Genomic DNA, 14,261 nt, shown 5'->3' on the forward strand with positions numbered 1-14,261 from the left:
CTTATAAATAAAAAGGCGTGTTGACTGATTTGGAAGAAGTTATCTAGTTTCACAATCGTCGTTGAGGCATCATTTGTCACCCTTCGCCGCCGTCTTCGGCTCTAAAGGATGCATATAATACCTTCCCCCTTGGGTATCATATTGCAAAAAAATATTGATCTTGAAACAATGTCCTATTTAATTTTGTAGTTTTATTTTTCGTTTCTTGATTGATTAATTTGTTTTTTGTTTGAATTGTTTCAGTTCTGCTTGCGTTGTATTACAATCGCTCTGGATTTCCAGTGAACTATGTTATTCTTGGACTGTTAGATATTTTAGCGTCTGTTGCGGTCAGTTTGACATGTTGTTTTACCAACGGTAAGCAATTTAAATCTTTCTTCCCTTCTTCTTGAATTCATGTTTAATTGAATTTGCAAACCTTCTGCATGGTAGCATCAAATCTTAAGCACGCCAAACTAAATTTAAAAATTCATGTTATTTATTTATTTATTTTTATGTTTGGAAGCCAGTTGCAGTTTTATTTATTTATTTTTATTATTATTTTTTTAATTAAAAAAAGAAAAAGGATGCCAAACAAAATAATCTTAAGTCAACTTTCTGATTTTGGAAACTTTCGATACTTGTAATTTTTTTTTTTTTTTTGAAACTTTCCATACTTTGATTTTTGGGAACTTTCTATATTCTTATTTTTTTTTTTTTGAAACTTTCATCATTCATCACCTTTTTTATTTCTTCCTAGATATAATATTGAAGGATTTTAGTTAAAAGAAAATGAAGTGAAGTGAAAGAAAATGAAGTTTCTAATATCAATTTGGTTAGGAGAAAATTTGGTAAGAAAATTATGTAAAAATAAAGGAAAAAATCCCCTAAATTTTTTTTTTTAATTGGTGCAAATAAGGACATTATTTCAATTTAGCAAAAAAAAAAAAATACTTAAAATACTCATATAAAAAAAAAAATAATGATGAAGCAAAGTGTTAAGTTTGTCCTCTCTATTTCTCTCCTGTTTTCATTTTCTGGTCAATCACTACCATTCATTGACTTTATCATATGTGTATATATATATATATATATTCATTATCACAACACGCCTACCTTTCTACTGACACCACAACTTGTGGCGTCACCACCGCCATCCTCAACCCACCACTACCGCCAAAACTTTATAGCATACCATATGATGGTTGGGTGGAAATTGGGCTTGTGACATATGCAGAATCTTTCTTTTTCTCTCTAATTTTGTGTTTTTTGTTCAGAACAAACTAGGAACGAAATTGAGGATCGGAGAGGTTGTTGGTGGCTTCTCAAGCGCTGTTGCCAACGCTCCGACCTCGGATTGTAAGACTTTTATGTTAACTCAGTTTCTACTCTTGGTCCTCTCCCATATCGATCTTCACCAATTAAATCTCTCAACACAATTAATTTTGTGCTGCTTCGTTATATATATATATATATATATATAATTTTGAAATTTTACATTATTTTTCAAGCAATTTGCTTTAGTAATTACCTCCTCCTTAGAAATCAAACCGCCATATTTTAGTTTCTACAAGCTTTTGCTAAATGAGCCATAAGCATTGCTTCCATATTTGGAACATCTTTGGAGCTGGGATTGTTCAGTAACGTCGTTGGGTCCCCCGGACCCATAACGGTCATCACCCATAGCTTTCAGCAGGAACCACCAAGTCATATCCACTCTCTCTTATTGCAGGGTGGAGAGAGACTCTTGTGAGAGAGTTTTTCTTTATTTGTATTTTAGGATTTTTATAGAAATTTTAGTCAAAATTGATGATTAGGGGCAATTTGCTCAAAATGTTAATAATAGAGGATTTATATATACTTAATTTTTAATAAAGGCATTTTTTTACACTTCTTTTATATAGTGAGGGTTTTTTTGTACTTTAACTCTTATTTATATATGCATATAAAATTAATTTTTGATTATAATTATTTTAAGTTCCATAATTATTAATGATTGAGATTGACTGATGTAGTACAAGTTTTTGTAGTTTGATTAGAAAATTAGGGTTAATGTAGGTGTTGTAGGTCACTGGGATTCATTGAAAACTTACGAACTGAGGTTTTACAATTATTGTGTTTTATATTATTATTTTTAGTAATATTTTATTTTACATTATCTTCTTCTTCTTCTTCTTCTTCTTCTTCTTCTTCTTCAATTTTAAGCCTAGATTCTAGGCATTTGTGTTTTGCCACATTCCAAGATGAAACAAGGCTAATTGTTATATATATATATATATATATATATACATATATATATATATCCATTAAACATGTTTGATGAGAATATTTGAAATCCAGTTTATGTCATCCTCACTATTATAACTATTGTTTGTATGGCTTTGTTTGTTGGTTTCCTGACCTCCGGAGGATGAGATGGATCGATCATAAAATTTGCGTACTTCAGGGAAAGTGAATTTGGTAGCTGTGATTTCAACAACTGTGGTGGTTGTGAGTCTCACTCTCTGTTGGAAAAATATATGCTTAATGTGACTTTTAAGATATAACAATCCTTATACTAATATGTCACGAGATAATTAACAATATGCTAATAAATCATTAATTAAATATGCAATTCTATATTTAATTAAATATGTAAAATAAAGTAATAAAATAATAATAATATGCAAGGAATGAATCTGGACCGAGGCTAGTATTGGATATTATGTCCTTAAGACAGATTCGCCCCGCTATGGTGCTAACGGACTCAATGGTGTCTATCTCTAAGAATACAACGGTCTCTGACTCAAAAATGCATCTATATACTATATAAATGCTGAATTGGGTGTAATCCGAACCAAATGGTTCGGACCAATCTTAATATGGCTCGATGAAATTGGATTAGGGTCGAAGTGGCTCGAACCACTTAACCTATGGTTTGAACCCACTTGGGTTGGGTTCCAGTCTAGAGAGGGAGATAGAAGAAAATGAAAATGAATTAATTGCAAATGATCCAAAGGGGGTATTTATAGAAACAGATATACCTTTTCGGATTAGGTGTATCTCTTCATTATTAGACACAACCATTGCAATAAGTTGCAATGGTTTACATAATGTCTGTTCACCACTAGACACATCTATTCCAATAGGTTGCAATGGTTCACATGGTGTCTGTTCACCAATAGACACATCTATTCCAAGAGGTTGCAATGTGCCTTTTCGAGTGGGTGCAACCATGGGTTATGATGGTTCGGAAAAAAGTGTAACCCTTTGAAAAAACTAAAAAGTGATTTTTTTAATTTAAAAGGTGTAACCATTTAGAAAAACTAAAATATGGTTTTTTAATTTAAAAGGTGTAACATTTTAGAAAAACTAAAAAGTAGTTTTTTTAATTCAAAAAACCAACCACCAAAAAAACTCACTCATTTGTGAAACCCATTTAAATAAACCCAACCCAAAATTAGGCCCAATCCAAAATTCCAAAAGAGAATAATCTGGGCTTTACAATTAGGCCCAAGCCCAAGCCCAAATCCTAAACTCACCTTATTTAAATTTCAATTTGTTTCGACATTTTTTTCATGTGGGACAAACACTTCCCACATTTTGCATACCCATTTAGGCTTATCAAAATACCACACTTTGGAGCTAATTTCTCATTCATCCGGAAATGGATTTTAGAAAGTAAATATACCACGTTCATCTCCTTGCGGAAAGAAACGCGCTTGTCTAGAGATAGGTAAAAAATTATTAGCGGAATCTATTTCAAATCTCATCCAAAGTTTATGTTTTTAATGCCCCCGTTTCCAACACTCTCTACACATTTTGGGCTTCAAGAAGAGGCCACAAATTTAAATTTCATGGGCCCTTCTTTTTTGTTGCTATTGCTGTGCTTCTGGGCTTTGGCATGGCTGAGGTATGTATGTATGTATGGTATGTGCATTTCACACTAGTTGTGTTTGTGAGGACAATGGTTTTTTACCCATCTTCTTCTTGCAGCAATGGTATCCTGACATGGATAAATTGTGGGTGATGATATATGGATGTGTAGCGTCGATCACTTTCTGTGGGTACAGCATATATGATACGAGCGAGCTCATCAAACGCGGGTACATCATATATGATACGAACGAGCTCATCAAACGCAAATCCATTGATCGATATATTTGGTCTGCTATGTCATTGTATCTGAGCATCATCACTCTCTTGCTCGAGCTGTTAACCGTCTTCAGGGCTGCTGATGGTGAAGGAGATTTTCTTCAACAGATATACACATCCACTTTCTTTGAATTCAGAAGCAACCTTACTCATACTAACATGCAAGTATGAACCACTTTGTTATTGCACACATTCCGTGGTATTCCATTTTTTGGCCCTTTCACGCACCAAATAAAAGTGGCAGGGCACCCCCCAAATCAATAGGAAATGAAATTAGGGTTTTGTTAATTTTGATAAACATGAAAAGGAATATATAAAATAAGAAATTGTTTGAAGATCAGTAATAGTCATTGTGTGGACAATTATGATGGTCTTGTAGCTAGTGGGGAAACAAGTATTACCACAAAGGTGGAGGGAAAAAATTATTAGAAATGTTTAAGGTTTAGAAACAAGTGCTTTTATCATTCTGCTAACCCTTTTTTTTTTTTAAGAGTATATATATCAATCGCATAATATACATATCATTTAAGAAGTATAATTCAAATGCTATACTTTTATTTGAATTGGATGAGTAATATAAAACGTGTATAAAATTTTATTATTAGTTATTATATAAAAAAGTATATAAAGTTGGGCCTTCCTCTTACCACGATGCAGTTGTCTACTTGTCTCCATACAGTGGGGCCCATCTTCCTTTATCTCTATATACTCAATTTATACAGCCTGGCCAATGACTGGTGCTTATCTTTTTTAAAAAAAACACCCAATCAAACTCCATCTTTTAAAATAAAATAAAATTATACCATTGGCTTGGTGGGTAATGGGCATGGGTGTCTAATTTTATGGAAATTAGTCATATTGTTTATTAATTGAGATAAAAACACTCGGCATGTGAAAATCATTAGAAAAACATGTTTTATATAAACCGAGAATTGTGCCTGTCCCAATCCCAGTCAGATAAACTGTTCTGAACCACCAACTTAGACACCAGTTTAACCATTCTAGAATCTAGATTGATAAACTGATTAATTTATATATAAGAATTGTGTGTTTGTGTGTGTATAGATATACATATATTTGGGTATGTATATTTCGGTATTCTGTACAACTACGTATTTTGATACTTAGGAGGAAACAGCATCCAATATAGATCATGTTGGGGATTAAAATATTATTAGTCGAAAAGACACGTGCATTTTTTTTATTAAAAATAAAAATAGAAAATCTGTTAGCACCAGTATTAAATATGCAACTTGGTGACATAAAAGGGTAGTTTTTATTGGTGGACTATGGGCCCCATAACTTTTGGGCACTACAAGACGTGTAAGACAGCCCAAGCCCAAAAACCCCTGTGATGTCATACCCATTATGGTCTGGCCCGCGGTGTCGTGTATTGGTGCATGTCAAGATAACCCAACCAAAAGCCTTTCAACCTTGTAATACCAGTATGGATGGCAATTTGTCCGGTGGGAATGGGTATCCACCCACCCTGTCCTGTTTACAATGGTTTTAGAATTGGATGAAAATAATTTTTATTCGTGAAAATTCACGCGGGTTCGGGGCGGGGGTGGGGGGAAGTCGTTCCACCCTGCCCTACCCCGTTTAGGTAGGTAAATTATTAAATTACCCTGATTTTATTATAATATATAGTTAGCTCTAAAACCGTTCTAGAGATCGGCAGATGCATATGAACTAAGATCGTTCATGCCCATAAAATCTATGTTAAATTATTGATTGTTCATTTCTTATAAATTTTTTCAATAGCTATATAATTGTATTTGAGGAAAAAATATTAAACAAGGAGGAAAAATTTTGGAACTAAACAGAGCGAAAATGGGGTGAAAAGGGCCCCCGTTTAGGCGGTTTTGGGCCGGGGTTTCTAAACGGTTGCGGAGGCGGGGAGGGTCCACCCGCCCAAAACCACCCCGTTGCCATCCCTAAATACCAAGGATAAAATTGTCCTCTCACCCAACTTACGTCCAAATAAGCTACAACCATATTCCTCTTGTTTATATTATTATTTATTAATTAGGAAGAGTCACTAGCCTATCAAGTGCTAATTTTTTTTTACTCTTCTCAAAACCAATATTTGTTTTGTGAGAATTCTTTAACAGGAAAAAAAAAATAAAAAAAGAAAAGAAAAAGAAAGTAGAAGGGTCTAAATATTAGTTCTTGTTTTATAGTTATTTTTCAGTAAAAAAAAATATCAATTATAAGGAAAAGCATAAATTTTTTAAAAACTATTATAAAAATTCAATAATATATATCTATTCGAATCATTTTTTTTTTAAATAATTATTTTAAGTGAATACATTTCATTTGCATGAACAATCTAATTGACCGAAATCAGTTTTTTGCATTGAAAAATAATTTGTAATCCGATAATTGAACTGATTAGACTAATTATTTTATGTGAGTGAGGAATGATATAAGCCCCATTAAAAAAAAAATTATTGTTTGAAGTTAGTATGACTATATATCTGTTTGAACTCTGTATATATCATGTATTATGTATATATGATGACTCTTTTGAGTTTATTATATAAGTGATAGACTAATTAATGTTAAATATATCCACAAATAAATGACACGTTATTGGGACAGCTTGTTGACAACCAATGCATGTAACAAAATAAATTTGGCAAAAAACAGCATACTTTTGAAAGGAATATTTGCCCATACACGTACAATGATGATCCTGCTGTAGTAGTACTACATGGGACTTGATAACAATGGGTAACGTACAATTCCTAGGCTTGGAAAGCAACTTAATTCAAGCAAAAATATTGAGGTTTTATTTTGACATATATATATATAAATCCTATAGATATATACATTCTTCATTTTTTATTTTCATCAAACTATATATATATATATATGTATACGAGAATGATAATAAAAATATTTATCTCTTGAATTCCCGAACTAGCTTGGTATTGTGATGTCAGATGTGGTTTGTTATGGGGATAATATGGAAAAGTTGATGGCGTGTGGGGAAGGTACGTAGAAAAAATAGCCCACACACTTTGTTGCATCCTTTTTCATGTCCTCTTGGAATTAAGCTGATGTCTAGACCATACATATATATGCATCTTTTTCTCTCTCTATAAATATGTATATTTTGCACACTCTTTCTCTCACATTAGCTACTCAAATATTACAGTATATAGCCAGCTAGCTAGGGTTAATTTCTCTTTGAAATGGGTTTTTCTCTATCGAGTTTTTTTGCATTAATAATTCTCCTACTTGGTGTGGTGATGGATGGTATTGGAGCTAGAAATTCTAGCTTTGATGTGAATTATAGCATTACATGGGGAAATGATCATGTTTTGCCTCTAAACCAGGGAAGAGAAATCCAGCTTTCCATGGATAAATTTTCAGGTTGATATATATATATATATATATATATATTTTGGGTAAGTAATATATATATATTTGTGTGTGTGTGTGTATATATATATATATAATATTAGGTAAATCAGGTTGATCTTCTTCTTAATTCTTTATTTTATATTCTTGATGTGAGTGATTTGAGAACTTAGGATACTCCTCTCTCTCTCTCGGCCAGCTTTCTAATAGGATTGAGTTCTTGAAAATATAGGTCAAATTCTAATAGGATAAATCTAAAATCCATGTTGTTTCCACCCATTTAGCTAGAGACATCAAGGAAATTAAAAAAATAAAATAAATAAAAATAAGAAGAAGAAAATTTCCAAGTCTAAAGAAAATTTTAGTTATCAAATTAATCTCTCCTGCCAAAAGGAAAAGTTGATGTACATATTGTGAATAATTGGGTGTTTTCTTTAACTTAGAAAAAAAAAATTTAATTTTGGATCAAGGTGAGCATTAAATAAATCTCCTACACTCATTTCTCTAGCAAAAAATCTTAATTATCTTGAAAATTTGTAAATAAAGAATTTCTTTAATTTCTTTTTGATTTAAAATTTTTATGTGAATCAGAGAGGAGCTATCAAAATGCATGTTCACAATTTACCGGAAAAAAAAAAATGCATGTTCACTATGTGATTCAAAAGTACTGCTATGCCCCGAACATAATGGGTACACTAGCATTGCATGTGTACCCATTAACGGTATATATGAATGCACGGTACAAGGTATATATTACTTTCCATTTCTTCATTTTAATGGTTTTACTTGTGCATATATTATATATATATAATATAGGAGCTGGGTTTGGGTCAAAGCTAAGCTATGGATCTGGATTCTTCCATTTGAGGATAAAGCTACCAGACAAGGACTCTGCAGGAGTTGTTACTGCTTTCTATGTAATTTATACTCCATATAAATTTATGCACGCCTTACATTTCATTTCATTTATAATCTTATACTAATAATCCTCTGGAATTTTTTTTTTTTTAAAAAAAGAAATTAATTTCTAGTGACTATCAAAATTAAATTAATATTTGCTTTTCATGCCATACTCTTGATCCAGGTTAATTTTTAATCTGTGTACGTGGTTGGTCTATTAATATTCTATTGCAGCTAACCTCACACTTGGATAACCACGATGAACTAGACTTCGAGTTCTTGGGTAATCGAGAAGGAAAACCTTACACATTACAGACTAATGTGTTCTCAAATGGGCAAGGGAATAGAGAGCAAAGAACCCTTCTCTGGTTTGATCCAACTGCAGATTATCATACTTATAAGATTCTCTGGAACCAACATCAAATAGTGTAGACATTCTCTCCTCTCTCTCTTTCTCTTACATTTACCGAGTCTAAAAGTCAGATACATCAAACTACATTTACGTGAGCTAGTAATGTCATCCGAGTTAGTAATGTCATCCATCACTCACATAAAATAGTCAAAATGTGTCCGACTCTAAGACTACTTATCAATTTCTATAACTATAACCGTGTTTTTTGTATTTGATATTTTTGTTATTCACGAAATTAATGTAATTAATGTGGTGCTTTGATTTCAGGTTTTATGTGGACAACATCCCCGTTAGGGTATTCAAGAACAACACAAAGATTGGGGTTAGCTACCCTACACAGGCAATGCAACTAGAAGTAAGCTTGTGGAATGGGGATAGTTGGGCAACAGATGGAGGCCAAACAAAGACTAATTGGTCCTATGCACCATTTAAAGCCAATTTCGAAGGTTTTGACATTGGTGGTTGCTCCAATAATAATAATGTTGAGAATTGTTATTCCGAAAACTATTGGTGGAATAGAGAGAAGTACTGGAAATTAGAGACTACTGAACAAAGTGCACACGAGGGTGTGAGAAACAAGTATATGACTTATGACTACTGTTCTGATAGGCCTAGATTTCCTGTTCCTCCTCCAGAATGCCTTCAATCATAATCATATACTTTATGAATAATGAATAATATACTGTAACCGTGAAGATTGAAGATGATGCTTGAATATATACCTTAGTGTATTCTTTCATTGGTACGTTGATTAATTTATCTTGCATGAACTTCATTTCATATGGTCACAACATCGTGCTGTGCACATAAAATGATTCGAGCCTTTAGGTAGTACTGTCAATATAAATGATAGTGCGCCTAAGGTAAAATATCCAAAACTTTAAAAAAGATATACATGATCATTAAGTCAGGCTCTCAACAATCAAACACAAGTATCACAATTGAAATTTAACTCAAAACAATACCTAAGTTCCTCTCCATATAGATATCACTAATAATAATAATTAGTCCAATACACGAGACTCCCGATATCATTTCCAGATTGACCTTGGTGTTGATGATTGGGCAGAGGTGCAGTTTTCAAGCTTGTGAAAGTACTTTTGGGCAGAGTTGCACTTCTCAAGCTTCTGAAAGTACTTTTGGGCATGACTTGCTACTTGGGTTGGGTTCTTTGTCTGTACACAATGTCTAGAAATACTCTTCCAGTCTCCCTTACCATACTTATCCAAACCAGCTAGAAAGTTCCTATATATAAAAATTAGATGGAAAAAAGAAGAACATATTTATACAAACAAGTCCTAATTAACAAATAAAAAATAATTCAAAAATTTTAACCATAAAACAAATACATGTCAAAGCTTTGATACCATAGTAGATTCAGTTCTTAAAATTTCAAGGCACAAAGAACACCGGGGCTAACAATTTTTTGTGTAACTTAATTAATAGAATAGGGTGCAAATTGAAGAAAAAAGAGTTTATATATATATATATATAATTGAAGGATGAGGAAACTAACTGATGCTCTTCTTTGGTCCAAGGAATCCCCCTCTTCTTGGGATTAGGACGGGTAGAGTTGTTTGTGGGTGGATTGGGTGATATATTCTGATAGTTTGGCAGTGGAACAAAGCCTGACTCAATCATCTTCACATCTTCAACCAATTTCTCGTACTGTTTTTTGATATCTTCAACTGTTTTTGTGGGAATCCTCAGACCTATTTTCTCAAATAAATCGGGAGAGTCGAGGTTGAACTCAGCAAGACAATTCTCAAACAACTTGTTCTCCTCAAAACTCCAATCACTACTGTGTTTTGGTTGTGGTTGTGGTTGTGGTTGTGGTCGGGGTGGTGAAGAGATATAAAACAGTGATGGCTCCATTGTTAAAGCAGAAGAAACACTTATCAAAAAAAAAAAAAAATTGCAGAAGAATCAAAAAAAAGTTCTATACACAATAATATACAATGAAATTAAGTTTTAAAGATTTATTATGGTAAATTTCACTACCTAGATTGGAATGAGTTGTAAATTGCTGATCTCTTTATCTCTAGGGAAACTTTTTAAGGAAATTTTACTAGCTTGCATCTTATTAAATATATTATTAATTATAGTTGGGTAAAAGTGAATGTATATATATTGAAATCGACCAAATTAAGGGAAAAAAATCCTCGTGGAGATATTTGATGTACCGCATTTATGGATTTTCAAATGACGGTAGCATTTGCTGGGCACATGTGAATTAACAAAACTAATTAAGTGCTGAAAATGTTAAGAACTAGTAAATTATATGAGTTGGACTTTTAAATGCTTAAATTTGAATATTTAATTTCGTTTAGGGGTAAATTTCTCCAATTTAATAAAAATTGAGGATTTTTTGTGATAAGTGAAGTTTTAATTAAAACTTTTGATTCATTTTCAGTGATTTTTTATTTTTATTTTTATTTTTTTTAGCGATAAACAAGTTTTGTTATTAAATACACTCAATTATCATAATATAATATATTCAAATTTAAGTGTTGATTTTGTCGATTAAATAGTTATTTTAGCAGTCATGCCAATACATTACTTAGTATATAAATAATGATCCCATTGTGGGTTGCCTTTTTTGGTTGATTTGGTCCATTAATATATATGATGTAACCGACACAAAAATAATTAATTTCAGTTTTTGAAATATCAAAGAACACGAAAACAGGCTACCACTGCTTTGTGTCACAATAATTTCTATGTTGGGAATTGAATTGCTAGTCACACTTGAAAATGAATTGGGAAAAAATTGTAAGCTGGTTGACACCTGATTTATATATCTAAATCGAAGACTTTTGTAAGTTGAGCCATTTGTTTGAGATCAATTTGTGTTTGCTAGTTATAATTGTTTCGATTTAAGAATTTTTTATTAAATTGATCCATCTAAATACGATTAGTGTTTGTTAGTTATAATTGTGTCGATTTAAGAATTGAATAATCGCAACCTTCAATACTTACACTACCTATTTATTAGAAGGTTGGACATGTTAACATATTTAATGACTTATTTTGATTATATTTTTAAATTAAATATAATCTTCAACCAAACAATAAATATTAATTAAGGGTCTTGTGGTCTAGTGATATTTTTCTTACCTTTCAAAATGGATGGTCAGAGTTTGAGTCTCCAAATAAGCAAAATAGGTGTGCGAGGATCAAACAATAAATACTGTTTGGGCCAGAATTAAATTTGGTATAATTAAGAATGTTTATCGTATTGACTTGTATTGTAGAACTTTGCCAACCCTAGTTTGAATAACCAAACAATTTAATTCAATTCCTTATTTAGTGAACAACATTTTTATTGAATGTGCATGCCAAATGAATTAATGACCAGGTATATTGGGGCTCACTCAATATTTAAAAATGATAAGTGTAACGGTATTGCCCGAGTGGTAAAAGGGCTAGATTCAATTCCCTCCTCCCAACTAACTACAACCATTACGGAGATAAAAATAATAATAATAAATAAATAAATAAATAATGTATTTTCTTTCTCCAGTACGTGGTAAATAACTTTTGCTAATTGAATCTGTGACACATGCTTCCAAAATTTCAGCAAATTTACACTGCAAATTTGATTTCATGCCTTTTTTAGCAATAAAGTCAAAAACAAAAAGAAAAAGAAAACTCATGTGGGAATTCAGGAAGGAAATTATTTATTTATATTTTTTATTTCTTTCTTAATTTATTCACGCTTGCCTTGAAATCAAGTACACTCAAATTTCAAGGCATTTGCTTTTCAAATTTCAAAAAACATGGATGATTGAGTCATGAGCATAATTTCATCCTACCCTTATACATAACAGAGAGAATTACGGCCAATCCTTCCTCCCTTAATTTTCAAACCTTTCTAGGCTTTTCCATGGACAAGGATTCGAAAAGAAAAATTATGATGATCTTGTGGTTTGGTAGCCATACCTAATCGAAATCCATTCTCAGCGGTGTCATTTCTTACCTTGTTTACAAGTCCACAAGTGGCCTTCACTTAGACGATAATTAATTTCCAATTTTTATTTAACAATTTCTTTCACAACTAATATACTATTGCAAAATCATGTATTAAATTACATATTACTTTCTTTAAAGTACTTGATTCTCAAAAACTAAATTTTCTTTGTTTAAATATTAATTTATTGTATGTTAATATTTTGGAGAATTTAATTATTAAAATTTAATTTATAATTTATTAAAAAATTGCAATAATTTTTATTTTATTTTTTAACTTTTGAGTAATTTATGGCCTGTTTGCCTGGGCTTTTCAACGGGCTTCCAGGCCGAGGAAACTCTTTTTCCGATAATGGCGAGTGTTTGGTGAAATTTGTAAAATGGACTTTCAAAAAAATCTGGTTTAGAAGCGCGTTTGAGAGAAGCTAATAAAACCTACTTTCATATCAACATCCCGCAATTGCAACATTTTCTTAAATAATAAATTCTAAATTCCTATATTGTCCAATTATTTGAACCTATTTTTCTGAATCCATCTTCTCCATTCGTTTTCCTTCCATACGCTGCCCACATCCATCTTCTCTATTTGTTCTCTCCCCATAAATTCTCTGAATTTCTAGCACTCAGCTCCTCGTCTTCCTATGCTTCTGAATTTACAAATCTTTGTTAAAAGGGTAAACTACATGTTACTCTTAATTATGGCACGGATTCTCTTCGACGAGGCGAAAGAGAACACTGAGAGCGACTTAGAATAAATTCACCGGTGATCCACTGATGCTGACCCAGTCGGCAACGGAGATAAGGCAAAAAATCGAATTGAAGAGAACCATGACCACTGACCACAATTATAAATTATATATCTATATATATGTCTGTGTGTATTTATGTGTATATAGAGAGAGCGAGAGAGTTGGAGAGAGGGAGACTGTGTGTATGAAAGTGGACTCCAAACCGTCATTAGGTGGTGAATTTCTAGAGGATCGATGGATCTATTGCACTGCTCTTAAAGATGAAATCCATGATCAACTAAGCTTGAGGGTTGTAGATTGAAATATGGATAAAAATGGGTCTGTCTAGTTCATTGTAATTGATTGGATAGGTATCAAGATGAAATTTATAGGTTGTGGATTCTTCTAGAGATTGCATCGGGAATTAAAAATTCATAGTAAAAGCTGCCAGAGTTGTTAAGGAAGGAAAAATACCACATATTTTCCGTCAATATAACTTCAGAGACGGTCACCGGAACAGTGTATTCTAGCACGCTGGTGTGTATTATGACTTTTAACAGTGGACTACTTTTGAACTTAGTAACTTTAAATTGATGAAAAATAAAGATACCCATCTATAACTATAACTATATATATATATATATATAGATGGGTATATATATGTAAATGCAAGAAAATATCTCTCTAAATTTCTTTAGAGTTTCATTTCAATTGCCCTTTTTAATGCAACATTCTTGTATATTTATAGGCAATTACAAGCACTATTGGGA

The 14,261-nt window shown here is 32.1% G+C and overlaps 3 protein-coding genes across 3 annotated transcripts; 2 read left to right on the plus strand and 1 right to left on the minus strand.

The window, feature by feature from the left end:
* Positions 1–108: 108 nt before the first annotated feature.
* On the plus strand, positions 109–4,284 carry LOC132269647 (protein LIFEGUARD 2-like). The gene is made up of 5 exons (XM_059770896.1): positions 109–133; positions 244–357; positions 2,426–2,477; positions 3,766–3,871; positions 3,955–4,284. The coding sequence occupies exons 1-5, from the start codon at positions 109–111 to the stop codon at positions 4,282–4,284; spliced, it is 627 nt and encodes a 208-aa protein (XP_059626879.1).
* A 3,086-nt stretch (positions 4,285–7,370) lies between these two features.
* Positions 7,371–9,498, plus strand: LOC132268371 (xyloglucan endotransglucosylase/hydrolase protein 2-like). The gene is made up of 4 exons (XM_059769227.1): positions 7,371–7,494; positions 8,299–8,399; positions 8,617–8,810; positions 9,062–9,498. The coding sequence occupies exons 1-4, from the start codon at positions 7,371–7,373 to the stop codon at positions 9,444–9,446; spliced, it is 804 nt and encodes a 267-aa protein (XP_059625210.1). The 3' UTR covers positions 9,447–9,498.
* Positions 9,499–9,825: 327 nt separating this feature from the next.
* On the minus strand, positions 9,826–10,669 carry LOC132269650 (transcription factor DIVARICATA-like). The gene is made up of 2 exons (XM_059770897.1): positions 10,311–10,669; positions 9,826–10,039 (listed from the first exon to the last, which is right to left on the minus strand). Exons 1-2 carry the CDS (start codon positions 10,667–10,669, stop codon positions 9,826–9,828), a joined length of 573 nt encoding a protein of 190 aa, XP_059626880.1.
* Positions 10,670–14,261: the final 3,592 nt, after the last annotated feature.

Source organism: Cornus florida, unplaced genomic scaffold, assembly GCF_030987335.1.
Source record: "Cornus florida cultivar Cherokee Brave unplaced genomic scaffold, ASM3098733v1 CherokeeBrave_3.0.0_Hap2_Chr08, whole genome shotgun sequence".
NCBI classification, from domain to species: Eukaryota; Viridiplantae; Streptophyta; class Magnoliopsida; order Cornales; family Cornaceae; genus Cornus; species Cornus florida.

Coding starts and splice junctions, on each gene's coding strand:
- LOC132269647 (XM_059770896.1), top strand. CDS start 109: ATGCATATAATACCTTCCCCCTTGG. Junction 134..243: donor TATAATACCTTCCCCCTTGG/GTATCATATTGC, acceptor GAATTGTTTCAG/TTCTGCTTGCGTTGTATTAC. Junction 358..2,425: donor GACATGTTGTTTTACCAACG/GTAAGCAATTTA, acceptor TGCGTACTTCAG/GGAAAGTGAATTTGGTAGCT.
- LOC132268371 (XM_059769227.1), top strand. CDS start 7,371: ATGGATGGTATTGGAGCTAGAAATTCTAGCTTTGATGTGAATTATAGC. Junction 7,495..8,298: donor TTCCATGGATAAATTTTCAG/GTTGATATATAT, acceptor TATATAATATAG/GAGCTGGGTTTGGGTCAAAG. Junction 8,400..8,616: donor GAGTTGTTACTGCTTTCTAT/GTAATTTATACT, acceptor ATTCTATTGCAG/CTAACCTCACACTTGGATAA.
- LOC132269650 (XM_059770897.1), bottom strand. CDS start 10,669: ATGGAGCCATCACTGTTTTATATCTCTTCACCACCCCGACCACAACCA. Junction 10,040..10,310: donor TGGACCAAAGAAGAGCATCA/GTTAGTTTCCTC, acceptor TTTTATATATAG/GAACTTTCTAGCTGGTTTGG.